The 22,174-nt window shown below is 42.3% G+C and overlaps 1 protein-coding gene across 3 annotated transcripts in view; it reads right to left on the bottom strand.

Moving 5' to 3' along the window:
- Positions 1 to 5,701: 5,701 nt before the first annotated feature.
- The window catches only part of adamts10 (ADAM metallopeptidase with thrombospondin type 1 motif, 10), a 41,752-nt gene continuing 25,279 nt past the window's right edge, over positions 5,702 to 22,174 (bottom strand). For 2 of the 3 annotated variants that reach the window (XM_035176915.2, XM_035176917.2), the window contains 13 exons: positions 21,627 to 21,690; positions 21,377 to 21,479; positions 18,591 to 18,724; positions 15,430 to 15,553; positions 12,680 to 12,760; positions 10,879 to 11,042; positions 10,667 to 10,793; positions 10,318 to 10,447; positions 9,699 to 9,903; positions 8,558 to 8,734; positions 8,275 to 8,440; positions 7,548 to 7,589; positions 5,702 to 7,259 (listed from right to left, as the gene is read on the bottom strand). In XM_035176915.2, coding sequence (XP_035032806.2) covers positions 7,150 to 7,259; positions 7,548 to 7,589; positions 8,275 to 8,440; positions 8,558 to 8,734; positions 9,699 to 9,903; positions 10,318 to 10,447; positions 10,667 to 10,793; positions 10,879 to 11,042; positions 12,680 to 12,760; positions 15,430 to 15,553; positions 18,591 to 18,724; positions 21,377 to 21,479; positions 21,627 to 21,690 — 1,627 coding nt within the window. In that variant the 3' untranslated portion in view covers positions 5,702 to 7,149. The remainder of the gene's footprint in view (positions 7,260 to 7,547; positions 7,590 to 8,274; positions 8,441 to 8,557; positions 8,735 to 9,698; positions 9,904 to 10,317; positions 10,448 to 10,666; positions 10,794 to 10,878; positions 11,043 to 12,679; positions 12,761 to 15,429; positions 15,554 to 18,590; positions 18,725 to 21,376; positions 21,480 to 21,626; positions 21,691 to 22,174) is intronic. The other variant, XM_035176916.2, reaches the window with a different exon arrangement.

Below are 22,174 nucleotides of genomic sequence, written 5' to 3' on the forward strand. Positions count from 1 at the left end.
CAATGAAGCGTCTTGGACCTATACCCTGAATTGAACAGGAAGTTGGCCATTTTTCCAAAGGCCCACCTTTAATGGTGCCACGTTTAGGGTATAATCACCCCAACAACTGTAACGTGTCATATATCAGATGGTTATTCATTAAAATGTTCGCACACACACTAAATGATGTAGAACTTGCAATGAGCGGTTTGCTTTGTTCACATGCTACTTTGCTAACGTTGCTAATGTCTGTGAAAAACAGCCTGACAGTCTGGTTGATTTGCGACTTTATGTGAGATAAACCGTGGAGATGTCATCAGCCCAGTCTACACAAAGAGTGACTTTAAAAAAATCAAATAATCACAGATCAACATTTTCTACCGTACTTACATTCAAAGGCACAAAGGATTGTGACTGCTTTGATCTTTTTCTCCTCTTTCACCTTTAACTTAGCCTGAGATGCCTTGATCTCTCTCAGAATCAGAGAGCTCCTCCAGGAACGGTGCACCAACACAGTAGTTGGTGGTAATCCCACCAGCCAATAGACTGAGCAAAGCAGAGGAAGAAGAAGAAGAGGAGAAAAAAACCTCTGTCTGACTACAATGCAGAGAATGTAGTTATTATCAACTTACTGTGGGGAGAAAAAACACTTAATCCAAGATGGTTTGCTCTCACTGGCTCTGCCCTGTTGCTGGGTTAATCCTCGAATCAGTCCCTGCTCTTCTACGATCGAATCAGTCGGACACCCAGGAAAGTAACTCGTCACCTGCCCGGCCTCAATACTGTCTATACCGGACCGAACCAAAATATGTTCTACCAACAAACCAGGAAATGACTATCAGTCACTGGGGGCATACTTTTGCTGGATATATCCTCAAATCAGTCAGTACTGGTAAGCGATCGGATGAGCATGATTATCTCTACCCAGGCCTGAACTGTATCTCTGAACTGAGCTTGTCAAATACAGATAGAATTTACCACAGAACAGATCTTTCTCAACCACCTCATGATAGCAGAAAAACCCAGGACGGCAGGTCATCAAAGAAATGTGGAATTATCCTCAATAGACTGAGAGGAACCCTGATGATCCGTTTATTGTCTGATCTGCCAGCATACCAGGATGATTATTTCTACCAAGGACATGCCTGTATTTCTGCACCAAGCTTGCAAAATACGAATGGAATAAACCACAGAATGGATGATTCTGAACAACGTCATTATAGCAGAGAAACCCAGAACAGACAATCAACTGCTCTATCAACAAACCTGAGTGACTCTCTGGACACAAGTCATGGCCGGAACCCTGAACAGAGCTCGTCACACGTGGCAGAGAAGATCAAAAGATTGGAAGCTGTTAAGAAAAGACTCGAGTTTTTGGAATTCGTTTTAAACTATTTTGATTTTTGAACTATTACTAAAATTACAAGCTTGGAAGGTAAACAAGCCCATTACCCAGAACATTTGTAGAGATGGTGCTGGTTTCCACTTCTTTCGACAAACCAGAACATGAAAAATGCATCAGATGACTTGTAATATTTGTCTCGGGGAAAAAACGTGTGGATTTACTCCTGGTGCTCAGGTTTCCACCCAGTCTTCACGAAGTCATGCATCAGTTGAGTTACTGTGCATCCCTGCTTTAATTATTTATTAAACAAAAATAATAATGAAATTATTCTGCTGAATTTTTGTATTACACCTTTCAAAACCAAAGTTACAACGTGCTTTACAATAACAAACAATTCAAGATTCAGAAACTACAAACATTTGAATGATGTGAAATTTATCCCAACTGTTAAAAATATGCCATTTGATTAAAGTGAAGGAGTTCCAGAGTTTAGGAGCCTGGACAGCGAAGGACCGGTCACATATGACCAGTCGAGATTTTGGATCCACTAGTAGGGCCCTGTTTGAGGATCTCAGGCAGTGCTCAAACTAATTATGTCGTAATTATGATGACTTCTGATTTAGCCTCATCAGATGGTATTTGGACATCCAATATTTAATGTCAGCAATGCAGGACATAGTGCGAGCAACATCAGTGGAGCCAGGCTTTAACAGGACATACAGCTGGGTGTTATCTGCATAGCAATGGTAATCAATTTCATAGCCATGCATGATTTTCCCCAGTGGTAGCATGTATATAGTAAACAGTAGGGGACCCAAGATAGAGTCCTGGGGGACTCCAAAAGAGAGAGAAGCACATGAAGAGGAAGCATCTCCCAGCATCACAGAGAAGGACCTTTTTTTGTTGTTGACAAATACGAGATGATGATCCAACGCTACATCCCTGACACCAACAACATTCTTCATATGGCTGATCAGGACATTATGATCCAAAGGCTGAGCTTTGGTCAATTAGAATTAAAACTGTGTTAAAGTGTAAAGTAAAAAGTGAAATAAAAACTGTTGAATGAAAATCACTAATATTCATACTACAGTCATGACCTAAAACAGTTCATAGGTGAAGTAAGTCTTTCAAACAAAGGAAACATTTGTGGATAAAAAAAAACGACAATGCTTGAACATAAAGGATGTTATACAAATACATCATATAAAAGTACAGAGCCCATTATAAAAAAATGATATCAAGAAAAAAACTAAAATATAAAATGTATTGTTGTTTCACTTATCAGTAGTTAATAATAATTACATCAGAAAAATGGTAAAACATTTTTGCGCTGTAGAAACCAGATACTTAATCATGTATATTCGATCATTTCGGAAGCTGCAGCGATTTCCTTAGATGTATTTTTTACAGTTGATCATATATTTGGGAGGCTAAATATGCGCAAGATCTCATGAAACTTGGCAAACACATTGGAAATGACAAACATTTACTTCTAATTTATGTTATATATATGATCGAGGAAAAAATGGCTCGAAAGCGCCCCCTACAAAATTTCAACGAAGCAGCCCCGGCAGCACCATTCACCGACACGTATGAAAATCAGTGACGTTTTCTCTTGGTTTTTGCTATTTGCAGGTATTCTTTAATGAACTCTTCCTACAGAACCATATCAACTCCAAATTTGGTTTGTGCAATGAAAAGACATGGAAGATGACATTATGTGGAATTTTAAGTTTTGCTGTGAAATAGGAAGTTGTAATTTGAGTGTACATGGTCAAATGTTGTTAAAAGTTTAGACTTCATAACATAAATATTTCATTGGTAAAAGTTGGGCTAATCGAAGCTTTCTTTCAACAGCATGCCTGTGGCCATATCGCCATGAAACAGGAAGTTCCACTAAGACTAAGACTATACTTTGTCCAATCTGCTTACACCTTCTTAACATTAGTGGTATATCCTTCTCCTCTCAGTTTTTACCCCTTTGACCCCTTGTTTTAGTCTGTTATGAAGATTCACACTGAAGACGGACGTCTTTTTGTCCCTCACTGAGACAAAAAGAAGAACCTCTTGCTTGAGCTCAGCCTTGAAAGTTGTCTGATCCAGAAATAGACCATCCCTGATGATCTCATCCTCCGTCTGGATGCTGAAGCTATTTCAACACAAGTACAGACAAACACTTTTAAATGTATGAAAATGTAAAAAAAAGGACTCAAATGATTAAACCCCGTTTTTTTTTTAAATCAACAATGCACTATGTTTAATCGCTTTAATATTTCCTTTTGAAAAAGATGTACATAGGGGACAAATGGTTTCATCTTCTATAACAACGTACAGTACATATCATGTTATAATTAGCATGTGAAAAACAAAAGTCTACTGTCCCTCTCATTTAGTCTGACAACAGGTTCACCGCTCAGTGTGAACATTTATTATAGGCCCAGGTAGATAGAGAGAAAAACACTGAAACAGGAGGATCTCTGGCAATTACTCTTTGAAATATCTTCTGAAACTGTAAATGTGCAACTGAAAACGTTATAAATAGTATTTCCACCTTTTTCAGTCCTGAATAACAGCAGGGGGCGGCTGTACACTCTGATGACACGACTTGACTGAACATTTCATTGGATTGGCTCGGCTGGCCAAAGCTAAACATATCCAAAAGACTGTTGGAGCACTTGGAAATCATTTTGTATAATGAACACCAAGAACATTGCAGTAATGGAGCACGTTTCTGCCCCTTTAACGGAGTCACGGAATGGAAATTATGATAAAAATGAGCAGACAATCCCAGGGGGGCCCCTGGTGAGTGTGTGGGGGCCCCGAGCAGCTGCACTCTCCCACCTCAGTCCAGCTCTGGTTTCATTACAACAGGCTCAAACAGATTTCTGAACAATTAAACTGTTAAAACTACAACTCGGAAACAATGACAACAACAGTGAAGTAGTAGCACCAAACCAAACCAAAGCACCAAAAGAAAAAAAAGGAACAAGATTGCAGCTCATCCCCACAAAGACATGCTGTAGCCTTCTCCCTTTACAATGAAATGATGTGACACTAAGTGATCAGTGTGAGTGTCTGCGGCCGCAGCTCAGACTTCAGGGCACAGTGGACATGGGAGCAGTGATGTCATCGGATGTCAGACATTTCTAAGAATACTCTCTGCAGGATGGAGAAACGGCTGAAACAGCAACTTTAAATGTGTCACTACTCCTGAATGAAATCTGTGCAACACAGCACTGGGTCAGGTGACGTCCGTCCTGCTCAAGAGCATGGAAACCTTATTAGTCACTGTCTTTGAAATGATTTTCAGATTATTGTTTTTATAAATCCAGCATCCACCAATGTGCTAAATGTGTAAATCTTGTAAAGCACATGAAAAGCAATATTTACCTCCACCAAGGAATCTGCATTAGTTTGATTTTTTTACGCCAAAATTACTCATGCGATTTCCATGAAACTTGGTGGAAGGATGCGTTATGGGTCTGGAAAGAAACACTTAAGTTGTGGTGCTGCTCTGGATTATGGATCTTGATGGAAAAAAAATCAGCCATGTTTAGTTAACTGATGTCTATAAGTGTGTGGAATCTGAAAATCAGGATCTAGTGAATTAAAATGGGGGTTGATAAGGGGACTGTTGGGCCCAGGCGGGGGTGTGCACTCCACTGAGTGACATTGTAGTTTAATATATCAAATGACAATGTGAAAGTGGTCAATGTAATGGGCGGTTTAGATCGAGTTTCACGTTGTTCTTTGACTGTCCACGCCACATCTTTTGTGTTTTGCTTCACTCTCACTGTGCCCAAACAGCTGATTTCAGAAAAATAAAACTCTAAAAACCAACTGTAAACTACCTGCTCGGCACCAAACAGCAGACGGACATAACTAGTCACTGGCTTGTGAACACAATGTAGCATTTAGCAGCTGAAAACAGATAATTCCCCTGAGGAGTTGATGGTTATTGGACTTTAGATTCACCAACAGGAATTTAAATGAAAGATAAAGTTGCTCGGTAACTGCTGGATGTGGAAATAAGGAACTTTTTGTATGATATGTTATCAAATTTAAAGTCAGTGTGGCAGTAAAATCCAGTTATTACAGGTTTAACATTAACATGAAGGACGATCAGTTTAAATAAGCTCTGATTTAAAGGTTCAGTGTGTAAGACTCATGTGAAATTGATCTATTGGCAGAAATTTTATATAAAATAATCCTAGTGATGTTTTCAATAGTGTGTTTCATCTAAATTGTACAAATTGTTGTTTTGTTTACCCTTTACATTTTAATTTTTTATATTTACATCGGGTCCTCTCTACGGAGGCCGCCATGTTTTTTACAACAGCCCAAACTGGACAAACTAAACAACTTTTGTTGAGTTTTTAGAACAACTGAAGGCTGCCACAGGTTCTCGTTCATGTTTGGAAGGGGAGGGGTATTCAGCTGCAACATGCAACTTCACCACTAGGTGTCACTAAATTCTACACACTGAACCTTTAAAAACTGCGTGTCCCAGCATTCTGAATGTTTTCATGCAGCCATGATCTGTGCCACTAAGAAATCTGATGTTTTATGTGAGTGTAAATCCATCCTCAGATCCACCCTCTGTCGATTAAAGGCTGTTTGAAATCAGTGCGGTCAGAGGTGGTCACTCCTCCACACTGGGCCTGTTCCTGCTGGCAGAGACTGGCTCGCTGTGTCTCACTGTGCTCTGAATTTCCACTCATGGTAAGAGTTACAGGAGCTGGCGAGTAAGGGGTTACATGTGGCAAAAATACACTCACTTCCAATAAAAACAAAAAAAATCAACAGCACTGATTGGACCGCTGAAGGATTTTCAGATAATGACACTAAGCCGAGCTGTTAAAGTTCCTTTTTAAAGCCACCGTCTGCAGCCACAACACAATATAAAATCCTATAACGTAAAAAAAAAGTCCAGGTGATGTGAGCACTGGCTCTGCTCACATTACTGAAGGTAGTGTTGACATGTGAACAAATTAAACCCCAAAACGGCAAGAGTACGGCAGGTTCACCGCAGTGAGACGGTTGTAGCTTCCATGTAGACGTCAAGTCGAGAACAGACATAAATTCACACGTCCTCTCACTGCTGACACTGTGCAAATCAAACTCATACTTCAGCTGACTGACAGTGAGGACGTGGTGAATACGATGATACACAACAAAGCAATAGCACAAAACAACGAGCTCAAGTAACAACTATCAGATAACATGGAGAAATCGTACATTTCATCATATAGCATATTCCTTTTCATGGGCAAATATATTTGGAAAATCATTTTCTTTACAAAGTGGATTTTTTTTTTTTTATATAATTCATAACTATTCAGATATCACCTGTAAACGTACAGGTTTAAGAAAATTGGGCCACTGAGTCAAAGACAACCTGCAACCAGTCCTGTGGCCAAAGAGAAATATAAGTAGCACCAAAATATTACAAGAGAGACGGTTTAGAGAGACAGAGAGAGAGGGTTCATCCTAAAAGACGACGGAGGAAGGTCTCTCCCTCTCTCTGCCTCTCCAGCTCTCAGCAGCCCTGCCTCCAGTGGAATGTTTTAACTCCGCTCAGGCTGTTTTGGCCCGGCTCGGCCCAGAGAGGCGTCTGGTTCTGGATTCTGGCTGGAAAAGGTCCCGTCTGACCAGACCCAGGACCAGGTCAGTCTGACAGCACCGCGGTTAGGTCTGTCTCTCACTCCTCTGACAGAGGTAGCGTGAGGGCTGCTGCTACACGGCTCAGTGGGAGGTTCTCAGGCGTACTGTGTGTGAGTGTGTACACGGCCCAGAGACGGATGCTGCGTGTTTTCGTGGTGTCAGTGTCCCTGGCACGTCTTGCAGCACATTTGTCTGAAATATGGCCGGCTGCAGAACTTGAACCTGAGCACCAGGGGGCAGTAGGCCACAGTGTTCACATCTTTACACTCTGTAGGGAGGAAAGACACACACACACACACACACACACACACACACACACACACACACACACACACACACACACACACACACACACACACACACACACACACACACACACACACACACACACACACACACACACACACACAAGCAGACACACACACACGCAAGCACACACACACACATGAAACGTTTAATTGACAGCACCAGAGTAACAGATTTTTTTTACAGCAGATCTTACAGAAACAGCAGGATTTCAAATAAAAATATCAAGAAATTAGTCGCTTTTATCAACCTTGATTGTTCAAAGACTCCCTGAGATCCTCTGACATACGGCCTGTGGATTAAAACATTTATTAATTAACTTCTTGACGCTTGAGAACATCAGATAATTCACATTTGAATAAAAATGTGCAAAGCAATATTTAAAAAATGTCTTAATATCCTGTCTGTAAACTGCTCTTTCTACTTTCACTTCATATTGTTTTGTATATATGTGTATGTATATATTTATATATACGTGTGTGTGTGTGTATGGTATTTAGTCACATCCTCTTTTATTGCATTTTATCTTATATGATAAATACAATGATGTGAAGCACTTTGTGTGTATGAAAGGTGCATCATATGTAGATGTATACACATATATGTATGTATATAGTTAAAGAGATTTGCCTATCATTATACAAGTATACAGTGTAACTGGGTTAGAGTTCCACTGGAGTTTAGTGAAAATTGTCCAAAACATTAAATGATTTGATTATTACAGTTGTAAACAATAAAAAAGCTGGCTACAGAATTACTGCTTTATCTTTACTACCTTGTGACTCTGAAGTTAGATATCTGGAAGTATAAATTTAATGAAATCCAGTTCATTTTAACGTTTTCAACTAAAAATTTAATTAAAATCTTAATTTGAGCAAAGAACATGTTGTTCAAATTCATCGTCTAAGTTGGAAATCTTCCTACATTATTCTTTCATCTAAACATGACACTAGAGTGAGTGGTGTTTGACCTCTGACCTTCCGGGTTGTCTGTACTGACGGGCAGACTGAGGTCACATTTGCTCTTGCACTGCTGCATGGCTGCTGGTCTCTGATGCTCCAGACAGTCCATGGACAGCTGACTGGTGTGAGCAAGACACTGAACTGAACGCATCTCCTGACCCAGGCCACACTTAGCGGAGCACTGAAACACAACAACACACAACATTGTATATATCAACAGAACAGACACTGATTTGTAATAAAAATGCCGCACTAGACCCATAAATAAGACCAATAATAAACCAAAAGCATGTCTCACCTCTCCCCAGGGACCCGTCACCCACTGAGGGGGAGGGCAGCGCTGCAGGTTACAGCGCACCCTGGAGGTGGGCCGGCCATGCTTGGGACACTTAGACTCTGGCAGCGTGTCCCCGCTCTCCCCGCTCTTACACAAGACCACACGGTGCCTGAAGCCAGGACCACAACTGGGCGTGCACTGCAGACGGAGAGGGAGATGAAAAAAAAGGAGGGAGAAAGAAAAAAAAAAAGAAGGGAAAACATCAGGTGGGAGGGAGGGCAGGGAGATGGAGGCGATGGGAGGGTGCAGCAGAGGGTCACTGCGGTCACAAGCATGCAAGAAGAAATCTTCTTAATCCATTCAGCAGAGGTCAGCAGCTGTATAAGAAACAAAGTCGAGAGCCCGCTCAGTTCCTGTAAATAAGCTGCACATAATTCCTCGCCTGCGTGCGTGTGCCATTGCTACAGAGAGAAGTTGAACACTGGAGCGCTGCGGACAACATTTCATTTGGTTTCTATTCGTCCTGAACTGTGAAAACAAGATTTAGATCCAGGAACATAATAAGGTATCAAGTGAGAGACTTTTGAGTTGTAGTTTTAGCAAAGTTCAGCGACACTGGAGGTGGAAAAACTCCCCGAGGCTGCTCAAACTAAAGACTCAATTAAACTTGTGTGTGAACGTGCACAACTAACAGTTACTGACACCACTGACTTGTAGTTGTTCCTATTAAACTTCTCTTTTAGTCTGCTTGGAGGATGCATATGCAGTTGTAGCCCACAGTACGCTCTCTGTTGATAAAATCTAGATCATGCAGACCCTCTCGACACAAGCTTAATGGTGAGAATAAAAACCAGCCCGGGGGATTCCCACTTGACAAGTGTAACAGTATGTATTCATGACTGAATCAACATGTTCATCGTGATGTATTTGTCTGCTCCGTGCCTCTGTTTTTTATTTCATGGTTTAAGTTTCTCTCTCTCTCTCCTGGCAGATGTTTGGGTTTGTAAGGTTCATCTGGAAGAGAAACGACTCCTCCATTTGAAAGGCATTTTTCAAAACTCCAGTGTTGGTTCAAGTTTTTCCTCCCCAGAGTTGACTGAAAACATTGCAGGAGCGCATGCAGAACACATGCGTGATGGGAGACCATTCGACGTCTGCCTACCTCTGACCAGTCCAGGGCCAGCCATTCGGGGGGGCAGCTGTGGTTGCTGCAGGGCTCAGTGAGCGAGGGGCGAGTGGGGGTGCAGGCTGAGTCATCCAGGACTTTCTCCTCTGTTGCAGAGATTCTCCTTTTACATAAAACCTCCCGACTCCGCAGGCCTCCGTTACAGCTGCGGCTGCAATCCGACCACTCTCCTGTCGACCAGCTGGAAGCAGAGAGGAGCTGGACCCTTAGTTTGTGTGCAATGCATTAGTTTGAATACATTGCATTCTACAGTATAATATATATAGTATATTATACAGAAGGTAATTACACTGCACAAACAGGAAACTCAGGTAGAAACTGTTGTGCTCACACAAGGGCAATGATAACTGCAATAAACACACAATTGCATATGTGCCCCAAAAAAAAAGACTTAATAAAGAAAAGTGAATGTGCATAAATGTGAATTATACAGTTTGCATAAGACTAATGTCTCCTAATCAAATATGAAAATACAAAAATCCATCTAAAAGTAAAGAAAAGGTTAAAATTAAAGCTGTAAGTGAGATAAAAAACATATTATCAACAAGAAAGGTACAAAACCATTAGAAAATCGAATCTGTGAGAGAGAACTCACCTTGGGGAGCACGGCTCAGTGTTGCAGGATCTCCTCTTCTCTTTGGGTTTGTTCTTCTTGTCACAGAAGTGGTTGTAGACGACTGAATGATCCGAATGCTTCCTGCACACCACCTGCTGGATCTGAGCACCTGACAGGGGAGACAACACAAGAGCCATGTTAATTAAGCCTGGATATGGGGAAGACCACTAACCTATAGCCCCGGAACATATATGTCAACCAACACCTCCACAGCTCACTGGTTCTGGTTCTGTTGCATTGTGTGGGTAAGTCTCCAGGGACCTAATCAAAGTCTATGCAGTGACCTAGTCAATGACAACAGCTTGTAGGAGTGTTGTTGTGTTTCTACCTCCGGCGCAGACAGACGAGCAGCGGGACCAGGAGTTGTGGTGCCAGGCAAAACCGCTCAGCGGATCCCTGTTGAGCGGAGGGTTGAAACGATAGTGGATCCCTGGGTTCTCCTCCCTCACCAGCACCTGCACACATATACGACCGTACACGACCAAAGATTTAACACAACAACAAGACAAAACTTGTTATTATATTGGGGTTTCTTATTACCATGACAATAAGGGTTATGTTTGTTGGCCCCAGAGCTTCAAGAGTTTCTGGTCCGTCAGTGGGCCGCCTGTAGTGAAAGGTGGTACCGGCGATATCGAACCTGCGCGGTGTGTCGATGGTCAGCTTCCCATTGATGAAATACTGTTCACCCTTACTCTTCAGCACTATGACACAGAGGAAAGTGACATTAAATAAAGACAGTAAATGGAAAATATACAAGATACATTTGAGTTTTGTCTCATTTGTTCTGATCACAGGCCCAAACTGTTCTGAATCTCGACCTTAAACATGAGTCAACACCCCTCTGAGAATTATCTAGCCCAGCTGCCACAACCACTGCAAACAGGGGAAACAAATATCCGGCACTCTCCAGTATCCTGAGAAAAAAAACTGCACAAAGCTCCAGTTAAATGAACTAAATCGACTGCATTTTATTTAGATGTAACTGTGGGAAATAGCAGCCACAAGGTAAAAAAGCAGCGTTTCCTGATATCTCAGATTCATAATCAAAATAGAGAGAAGGTGACGTCAACGGTTTTTCCAACTTGGCAGCTCATTACAGATTTCTTTTTCACTGTAGACGATTTAACTTGTCATAGCCAGAAAAGCACAGGTGAAACACATTTAGTTCCATCAGGCATCCCAGTAAACCATGAGCGTGAGCCAGCGTGCAGAACACCAGGATGCTGAAAGTAGCTGATCTAAATGAAATGCCAGTTTCCAGTTTTGACAAGCCAAAATGTCTGCTGCGAGAGAGGTCGATTAAGGTCTGATTGACATGACATGAACGCACCATCGGCGAGACTATGATCTGCTGTACAGACATTTTATCAGGCAGATGTTCGATATTAACAATAAAAATAGCTGCAATGGTTCCACTTTATAGGTTCTGATATGATGAATGCTGGCTCACTGGGAAGTTTCCTACATATTCGAAACACCAAATCCAGAGGACGGCTTCCCATGGGTCCAGCTACTTCCTGCTGGGGTCTAAGCTCTTTTGTCCTTTGTGCCTTTATAAGTCTCTCCTGATTGAAATGTTATTAGAGGAGCTTGTGCTCTTCCTGCACTCACAGACCAAAAAAAACCTGTTGTTTAAATACAAAAGCGTGCAAAAGTTTTAGATACTTTCAACGTTAAGTTCTGCAGCAGGTCAACGACCCCGAGCAAACAGCCAGAGCCATCAAGAACTGTCTTCAGGGACAAGAAGAACATGGAGTGAATGTGAACCCGAACAGGCACAATAGCACTATTGCTATAAATGATGAAAAAGAATGGAAAAGATGAGTTAGTATTGCTCACATCTGTGAAGATTCACATCATCCGGGTCATGGTATCTTCAGGAGTTGTACTTGTGTAGTCGCTTGTGTTTCCATTTCACCTCTTATCCAAATCACTTCTTCAGTTCAGAACTGAAGTTCGATCCATTTCAAGCTCCTTCAAAAGTGTCCTTCTATTCCCGAGCAAGGGAATCTAATGGGTGGATCTTTCTCAGGCCAACATATCCCAGGATTCATTAGTAGCTAACGATAACAAGCTGGGGACTGTAGGAAATCCTCTTTAGACCAGACCACAGCTGTAAAGACGACATTCGATTCTCAACTGAAGAAGCCTTTCGGATCAGAGGTGAAATATCTTCAAGAAACACCAGCAAGTCCAACTGCCTATGTGCACATGCACAATTCTAGAAGATTGGTCATTATAGCAGCAGTTTTGAGGTTCCTGTCATAGTTTTCATATTTCTTTCCCTAGTTCCCTTGAAAGGCTATTACACTCAAAGTTATCGTGAATATCATCTTACCAAGGTAGTTGAGGGAGATGTTGAGCTCTTGTATGTGGAGGAACACTGATCCTTTGGGGATTCGGACCACTTCTTCGTAACCTGAGACACACACACACACACACAAACACAGACCAACACAAACTCAAAAAAATGAAAACAAAGCGATTGAGGTTTATTCGCTGGGGATCAGGGGAGCGACTTATAAGTGTTTAGCTCTGTGGGACAACGATGGACTAAGCAGAGGCTTGAGGTTCCAGTTGCATTCCTGGGCAGCCGGCCGCAGCCGCTCGGCTCTTTGTTAGAGAGTGAGAACTACGCCAAGAGCCGGCTCGTCCCCTCTTCTCTTCTTCTTCTCTCCATCTGTTTAAGTAACTTTTCTTTTTACGCTCATCTCACCTCCACCCTGCCTCGCTCTGCTTTTCTAAGCTCTGCCCTGTAAATAACTTAGGCCTCACTGGACGAAGAGGAAGACTAAGATAATTCCTTCCAGTGCTTTGACCACAAGAGGAAAGGAGAGGTTTGGCTTATGACCTCTTTGTGGAGCTTGGAGAGGTCACACTGACTCTGCTCTGGGTTTCAAGATGGAGGCGCGGAAGATCACAGGGACCGAGTTTGAGGGGTTTTTTTTGGCTTCACAGACCGACACACACGGAGCGAGGGTGTGAGGTTCTTCTGTTAACAATCAGAGGAGCTGTGTTGTTAACAGTGCCGAGGAGCTGTAAAGCCCTGGCCCATGACACTGCAGTTACCCCTCACCGCCTACTACGGCCACAGGCTGGACAGATGGAAAGAGAGTTAAAGGGACATTTTTGCATCTAAGCTGAGATCACAAAGTAAGAACACAGCATCTTTAAGAAACTTCAACTTTCACTTTTCTGCGATGGGGAAACTGGGATGATGGTATGATGTATATCAGGATATTGTGCCTCGCTGCATGAGCTTTTACTCACGTTTACTCTGCAGCCCTCTCTGCCAGGAGACAGACCATATTTAAATCACTGGAGCAGAGACGAGAGGTGCTTTAGGAGTTCAGAGAAATAAAAACGTTTGCTGTAGACATGAGTGATTCTGCCAGTTATGAATCTGCGTGAGGTCAGAACTAGCCTTCAGTCCCTGAGGCCTGGAGTTTGAATTTGGTTAGAGATGAGATCAGGCTGTACTGTAGCTTGTGACCAAGTCATCTGAGTGTTGGTAAGAGAGTATTTAGGATATTAAACACTTGAGCTGCATCAATCAGTCAACTGTTTTTTTTAATTTTAGATTGAGAAGTTTGACCCCTACTAGGAAATTGAAGTCCATAAATATCGACCTATATCTCATGTCTTTTGACAATTCCTTTTTAACTAGATTCTCGCAATCCCCCCAAACTTATGACTAAAATAAGTACAACAGCCTTCTATACTATAACAGCCCTGACCACAGACACCCTTCTCAGACCACCAAGACCAAACAACCTACGACTTCAGCCTTACTCACTGACTTTTTTCAACCCAGTGACAATGTCAGATATTTTGAGGGTGGTTGAGACTTCAGCTGGGGTTGACATACTGGCCTGGTCACTGTGGTCCAAAGTAAGGCTGCTTGCTCAGGGTGTGTCCCCCATGAGGAATCCTGGAAGGGGGTGAGTGGTGTTGACAGTTGGGTGAGAGACTCTGGAGTTTGGTGTTGTGGTGAGAAATGTAACCCAGAATAGAAATGGCGGCTGACGGACCTCAAGCCACACTGGTTGGACCTCACCTAAATCTGTCTTCCACGTGTCTCTGGGTGGCTGCTGGAGATATATATATATACACATATATATATATATAAACTTACATACTATGGTATGTATATATTCATGTGTGCTTGTTAATGTGCTCTGGGTATTATTTTTGTTGTGTTCTTAGAGGTCTTGGGTTGGCTTGGAAATTAATGATGTACATCTGTGTATGATATCAATTATAATCTTTGATTTATAATTATCTCTGTATAATCAGTGGTTTGTCTGTAAAGTGGCCTCTTTGACAGACAACATTTGCGGTGTACCTCAAGGGTTGATTCTGGGCCCTATTCTTTTCTCTATTTAGTTGCTCTCTCTAAGTCCCATAAGTAGAAGTCAAAACATTGAATTTATATGCAGAGGATACATAAGTATATCTCCATGACAAATCTACAAAAAAACTGACTGATGCTTTTCCAAGGCCTGCCAACAAGACGTTAAAGGACTAGCCAGGAATTTATAGACTTTATCTGTAATACCAATTAAATCTGGGCTGCAATAACTCAACTGCTGTATATACACATTGTGTATCTCTAAGCATTCATTAGTGTAAAACAGCGGATGTAATTGCTTGTGCAGCTATGTGCTCAATCAAATAAATAACTGTGCCGGCACGCTGCTTCACATGTGAACAGACAATCATATGATACACTCTGAATATTTGGGGTATCCCAACTCATTGGGTAAGGCAGCTTTCCAAGATGCATTCACAATCCAAAGCATCAGAGTCCAAAGGTTGGATATGCACATGTTTGGCAAAGGAGAATTATGTTGCATAACTTCTCAAGGTAAATGCCTCATGTTAACGTAATCTGATTCTCAGAAAAAGGGGAAACCATTCCAAAGCTGAAGTCAAAAAGTGAACCATGTTTCCCCACTGCTTATGAAGGACACATCAAAATCTTCATCTACATGAGCAGCAATGTCTGTGGAAACCACTCCCAAAAGTTAAATTAATGTGATTACAGGGAGAGTAAGAAAAGGTCCAGGGTGTGTTTTATGTCTCTACCTCCTTCGGGCAGCGAGTCGTTGAAGAGTCCCTCCACAGTCGTGCAGCTGCTCCCGTCACCTCCACAGATCCGGCAGCGGTCCTCGCGAACGTCAGAGCCGAGGATGCGATCGCAGCCTACGTGCTGTGAGAGGGGAGAGGGGAGTGAGCGGGTAAGGGGGGTCACTCGGGGCCATGGGTGAAGGGGCACAGTCAGTAAGTCGAGAGGTGTCAGAGGCCGGGCTGAGGGATTACATCTAATGTCTTCCAGACCACTTTTCCCAAACACAGAAATATCAGATGGTAAGTCCAGATGTGTTTTGTGATCCTGTGCAGACATAATGCTCTTCGGTTGCTAAACTCATAGCTGTCGACATAAATAAGTTTCATGATGAGCAAAGCAGGTGGTTTCACTCAAACTCTTTAACAGTGAACCAAACCTAAACAAAAGGGCAGAAAATGAATGGCAACAGCTCTCATACTCATATATTCATATGACAGTTGCTTATTGTAGAAAGGGATAATGAGGCTTAAGTTTATTATTACTTTTATGTTGATTAGATCATAATTCAAGACTAAATCCGGCGTTGAAACTGTGATTAACCCCTTGTTGCATTTGTGACATTAAAGATTAAAATGATTAAAGGTCAAACCTCATCTTTACAGGCAAAATACATAATCTTTATTGAACAGTTAGAATATGAAGTGAGGTGACAGATCGCTGCTTTAAAAACTGACTTTCAAACTACACCTTCATCAATCTTGAGTTGATTGAGAGAAAATGTCAACCCCACGTTTCCAGCTTTTAAATGTTCAGATTTCATGCTCTTTGGTTCTCATACATTACAGTAAACCAAATATTTTTTGCGTTTTCCAAATTGAAGGAAAGAGACTTGTCATAATCTTAAATAACTTCTCAAGCTGACAAGAATAAATCTATTTTTGTATTTGGTTAAAAGGAATCAGAATGTACTGTTGCCCCAATAGAGATTCAAGGACTTGGTTTAATAATCGCTCCACGGCCAGTGAAGAAGAAAGTCAAGAGCCTCTGACATTTTAAGCAACATGGAAAATGTGCAAGCCAAAACTATGATTAGAGTATATGTGCACACAAGATGCTGAGCCAGGGACACCGTAAAAGATATTTGAAGCTTTATTGTGCCTGTAAGAAACTCCTTTTAAAAACGACAGACCAGCAGCAGGAAAAGCTTTTTTCAACGAAGTCTAGGTTTCACTTTTTCTTATCTGTCCCTTACACTGTACAGCTGAGAAAGATCAGCAGGTGAAATCCTTGTGAGAGCGCAACCTTCACCTGGATTTACATGGTGCATGAACAGGTGTTCCTAACGTTTTGTACACTCTACATTTTGTCCGACAGATCCAGGAAAAAGTGACTGGAGCCGACGAGCCTTTTGTCTGCAGCGGCATGTTGTGTTCAACCGGACCATCTGTTCCTCGGCCCCTTTTTCTACCACCCTCATTTCTCCCTCTCTCCTTCAGTTTCTCTCTTCTCTCTCATTGGCAGACACCACCTCCTGAACAAATGCCAGCATGAGGCTGCAAACACAAGAGATAGAGATTTCTCCACAGCGCGTTTGAAGTATTGTGTGTGAATAAAACACATGAGAGGTGAGACGATAGAGGAGAAGAGAAGAGAAGAGAGGGTGAGGAAGAGGCACTGAATAGATGGCAGGCAGAGAAACGGGATGAGGGAGGAAGGGGGAAAAGTTGAGGGACAGAGTAAGAAAATGGGAGGAACGGAGAGATGTGGAGTCAGAGAGGGAAAGAGACAGAGATAATAAGAGTGCAGTGAATGAGAGCCAGTCTGCAATGCAGACAGAGGAACAGTTGAGCTTGAGGGTCACTGAGTTCTTGAAGACCAGAACAGAGCAGAGGACAGAGAAGGAAGAGCAGGGAAGGAGTGAAGGAGAGAGGAGGAAAGAGAGAGGGGAGGAAAGAGAGAGGGGATGTTGATAAACAAAATCCTCTCTTTGGATGAGCCCAGGATCTCCAGTCGCCTTTAGCTTCTCAGTCTAAGTTAAATTAAGTGAGGGGGCTGAAAATAACATCTTTTGACATTCAACAAATCAGAAAGTTGACTGAAATTTAAGCTGATTTGTTTTTTATGGGAAAGCTTCAACTTATTGTTTTTTTAGATATAAAACAACAGATTTCAAATCAAGAGCGACCACGTAAACAGAGCCCTATTAATATGAGGTGTTTCTTTTTTTTATCAACATCCCTGAATTGAGTCATGCTGCTGTCACAGTAAGTTCCAGGGATGTGTTGTAGCTCCAGGTGGTCTCTGCTTCCACTGTGAGACGATTTGTTTTCATTATCATTTAGGATTAAAGAGCGAACATCGGTTAATGGGAATCTGAGATCGCCGCCAGAGTTAAGATCATTTTTCATTTCAGCAGCTGATCATGATGATCGTCAGCAGCCCGCGTGTAAAGTCGACGGTGGCGACTGTCCAGAGTCTGGAGAGCGAGAGCAAGCAATGCTAGCTCGTGTTGATTCTTTTATTCTGCTACTTCAGCTATTTGGCTTGTCAGCTCACATGTGGACGTTTCAATTAAAGCTTTGCATGGATGTGCTGAACAAGAAACAAAGAAAAACAAAAGCTAGAATTACCGCCCTGCTGTTGAATGCCTCTGCCTCTGCAGTTTCAGTCTACATACTTTTTTTCCAGACTCATATGAGATCACCGTGACCTTTGACCACTGAACTCTAATCAGTTCATCTTTTGAGTCCAAGTGACAACTGGTCAACACTTTAAAGTAATTGCCTGAATGCAGATTTGAGATATTATGTTCAAGAAGCCAAAAACCTGTTGTGAGTCCACTGTGACCTTTGACCCTCTACCACCAAAATCTCATCAGTTAATTTATGAGTTCACTTTACAATATTATAGTGAACATTTGTGCCAAATTTGAAATGATTCTCTCGAGGTGTTCTTGTCACTGTGACCTTGACCTTAAAATACTAAATTCTTATAAGTTCATCCATGACTCCAACTATACGCTCGTACCAAATTTAAAGGATTTCCCTGAAGGAATGATTGAGATATCGCGTTCACAAGAATGGGCTGAACTGAGGGACAACCCAAAACCATAAAGCCTCCGACCTCTGGCTGTAAAAGGCATAAAAAACAACAAGAGTATTCAATCTTCATATCTCACCTTACACTCCCCATTTACGCACACGTCCAGGGAGTCATCTCGGCAGGGCGTGCCGTCCACCACAGCTGGAGCACGCTCCGTGTAGAAGTTGTAACCTTCGGCCAGGCAGTTGAGAGAACACGACTTCACTCCACCTGGACACACAGACACAAGTGAATGAAGCGTGTTTCATATTGACACATTAACTGGTTTTGGGTCTTTGTTCTGCCGAATGTGTCACAATGAATAATAATGAAGAGAGCAGTGAAAAGACAGAGTGAGAGAGAGAGAGACAGAGTCTGCAGGGGAGTGGGAAATGTTTCTCAGTGCTGACAAATGAAGAACAAGCAGCTGAATGTGATTAGGCCCCGGCTTCTCTTGAACATACGCACACAGACACAAAACTACTGTTAACTGCCACTGCTAAATACATACTGTACAAGAGAGTGGCTGGAATCCCACACTAACCTAACAAAAAGACGTATAAACACATGAAACTAAACTGGCAACAATGACAACCTAAAACTAAATAATAATAAACTAAACTGCAAGTGTAAAAAAACATTCATAAAATTACAAAACTTGCCACCCACCAACAGAGAGTTTATGGCAGTGTCCCGGAGTAAAAATGATATTCATCACTAATCGACACTCATATTCCAAACTCACTGACATTTTCTACAAGGGACTATTGATTAGTTCATCAATAAAGGTCTCTCTGAGAAGCAGTGGTGATAAAGAACTCAACAACACAATCGTGTCATATAAAGCACATTATAAGCTGCACAATAATTTACAACAGGGACAACTGATTATAGGTTTTATAAAGATGTGCACATGCATCTTTTTGTCCTTTCACTCTTATATTTTCTTTGTCCTCACCATGACACACACACACACACACACACAAAGGTTTTCTCGAGCCAAATGGTATATATCCTTCATTCATCTGTACAGCTCGCCAGCAGCTCCACTATTTGAGAGGCTGTTGACATCAGTCTGGGCTGTGTTTGTTTGTGCTGGCAGCACTGAGGCAGGTACAATGTGTACTGGGAAGGGGGAGAGGGAGAAAAAGAAAGTGTGACAGAGAGAGAGAGAGTATGCACTGGCAGGGCTCGAAAACGATAAAGTGGTCAGACCATGGAAAAATACAATTCCCATGGTGCCTAGCTTTGGCAGGGCAGCCATGGCTTGCAGCACGGTTTGTGTGTGTATGTGTGTGAGTGAGTAATAACTTGCAGGGTATGTTGTATGGAGTGAGGGTTGAATGTGAAGGCCGTTAGACAGAGAACAGCAATGCCAAGCAGCTTGTTTAAAAAAACAAAACAATTTTTTAATGAGAGTGAAAGACTGTTTCTGTTCTGGTGTCTCAGGGCAGAAAGTAGACAAATGGAGAAAGAGATTGCATAATGGTGAACAAAAGTCAGGAGTCAAGAGGGGGAGAAAGGTTTGGAGAGGCGTCCTGAGGAAAGAGGACAGGGGGGTAGAAGAGAAGGAGGCTGCTTTTCCCTGAGAGAGAAGGTACAAGTGAAGGGAGGAATGAGACTTTGAGGACAGAGAGAGAGGGCTGCAGAGGACAGAAAAGGGGCTGGGCGCTGTGATCTGGCCTTAACGCAGGGCAGAGTCACTGGCACGGTTCCTATTTTAACAGCTGCAAGGGATTTCCATTGTAAAATCAGCTGACTTGATGAAAGGAGCACTTGTTGCCTGAAGTTGGAATTGGCTGGCCGGCCATCTCTGTAAGCCATTATGTTATTGGAGGGCTAGATTAAAGGCAGTTATGTCGTTGAAACTATTTATCTTTCACGTCCAGTGTAGTGCTCATCAGCAGCAAGGAATTCTTGCAAGGCATTGTGGGATGCGTGGCTGTCTGCAGCCAGCATCTGTGAGCCAGACTGGAGAGAGGCTGCAGCTTTGCTTCACTTTCTCCTCGCGCTGCGCACGCATGGACACATACACACAGAGAGAGAGAGAGAGAGAGAGAGACAGAGGGAGAAGAAGAGGGAGACAGAAAAAGAAAGAGAGAGAAGTACAACGAAACATGTAATGGAAATAATTTAAAATTGGAATGACCCTCAGTAGAGCGCATTCCTCCACCAAGGTCCAACAGTCTTATGACCTTATGAAGCCACATTTTAATTCACTAGATCTGGATTTTTATTTGGATCTGCACCAAATTGCACACAGGAATAAATAGCAGTCTCCTTAACCTACCTGACTTTGTATGTATGCTTGTTGTGTGAATGCACACAGGGAAAACAGTATATATCTATCTTTATGCTGGATCCTACCGGCTGAGGATCGTAACATCTTTATGGATGTTTTAATGGTCACTCACAGACGTAGGTAGGATTTCTCCTTGTGCTGCTAAAGTTCAATCTGGCTGTGACAGACGGTTATTGTGTTTGTTTGTGTGTGAGAGAGAGAGAGAAAGAAAGAAAGAAAGAGGGAGGGAGCGCTGTTCTTTTTGATGCCCTTCGGTTTCAACGCTCACTTAATGGGGGATCCCGAGGTGTTCCCGGGCCAGATGGGATAAGCAGTCCTTCCAGTGAGTTCTGGGTCTACCCCTGGTTCACATCCCAATTAGGAGTCTTGTAAACCTCCATTGGAGGCCAACATTTCCAAATCACAGCAATTAATTCAGGGAGTTCAGAGCTGTAACTACAGACAGAGCCAATAAAACCGATGGTTGACAGTGATCCAGAGGTCAAAGAGGCCATTTGTAGTAGACAGTAGACAAACACACATGTGCAAGCGCACACACACACGCACACACACACACACACACAGTAGGTTTACTAACTCACCTCCTCTGTATGGCTTCCAGGTGTAAAATTTTCCCCGGAAAGGAACGCTGTCAAAGTCGGAGCACTGCATCTCCCTGAAATCCCGCGAGCCTGCGGGGCACTCCTGTAACGCAACCACACACGTACACACAGTCATATACACACAGAAAATGCATCACAAACACATACTAGCAGAGGCCAGTGCAATGACCATCGTGCTGACTAATTAATGATAATGACGATAAAAAGGATGAAGAGCAGTGATACTCACATCAATATTGCAGGACCTGAAACGCTTTCTCTCCCCCAGACAATACTTTCCACCGATGGTTGGCCTGCACCCAAACAAAGAGAGAATCAGGCCAGTCCGTCACATCTGATCACAATTTAAGAAGATCTACCCTCCATCACATCAGCACACAGCGCTGGCTCCCGATCGCTGCTTTGTCTGCCTTTGTCTGTCTAATGTTTGTTGCTTTATTGTGTATCATAAACCGTCGCGAAAACAACTTTTTTTTTAAAAACAGCTGAGAAGGTAGCCAGAGCCAGACACCATCAAATGGCTGCTCCTGCTAAACTTTCAACAAATTTAAACATCACGGAGCCAAATGACGCAAAGAAATGATACAAGAAAAGACCACAGGCCTCAGATTTGGGTCAATTCATTCTTAGTTTTAATCAGTTCAAGATGAGGAATCTGGTGACTGTGATTCAACAGCAAGTCTGTTAGTAATTTTGTGATGACTCAGATATCAGACATTTTGATATATATTATACATATTTATATATATATATATATATACAGAGAGAGAGAGAGAG

This window comes from Hippoglossus stenolepis, chromosome 14 (genome assembly GCF_022539355.2).
Source record: "Hippoglossus stenolepis isolate QCI-W04-F060 chromosome 14, HSTE1.2, whole genome shotgun sequence".
Lineage (NCBI taxonomy): Eukaryota > Metazoa > Chordata > Actinopteri > Pleuronectiformes > Pleuronectidae > Hippoglossus > Hippoglossus stenolepis.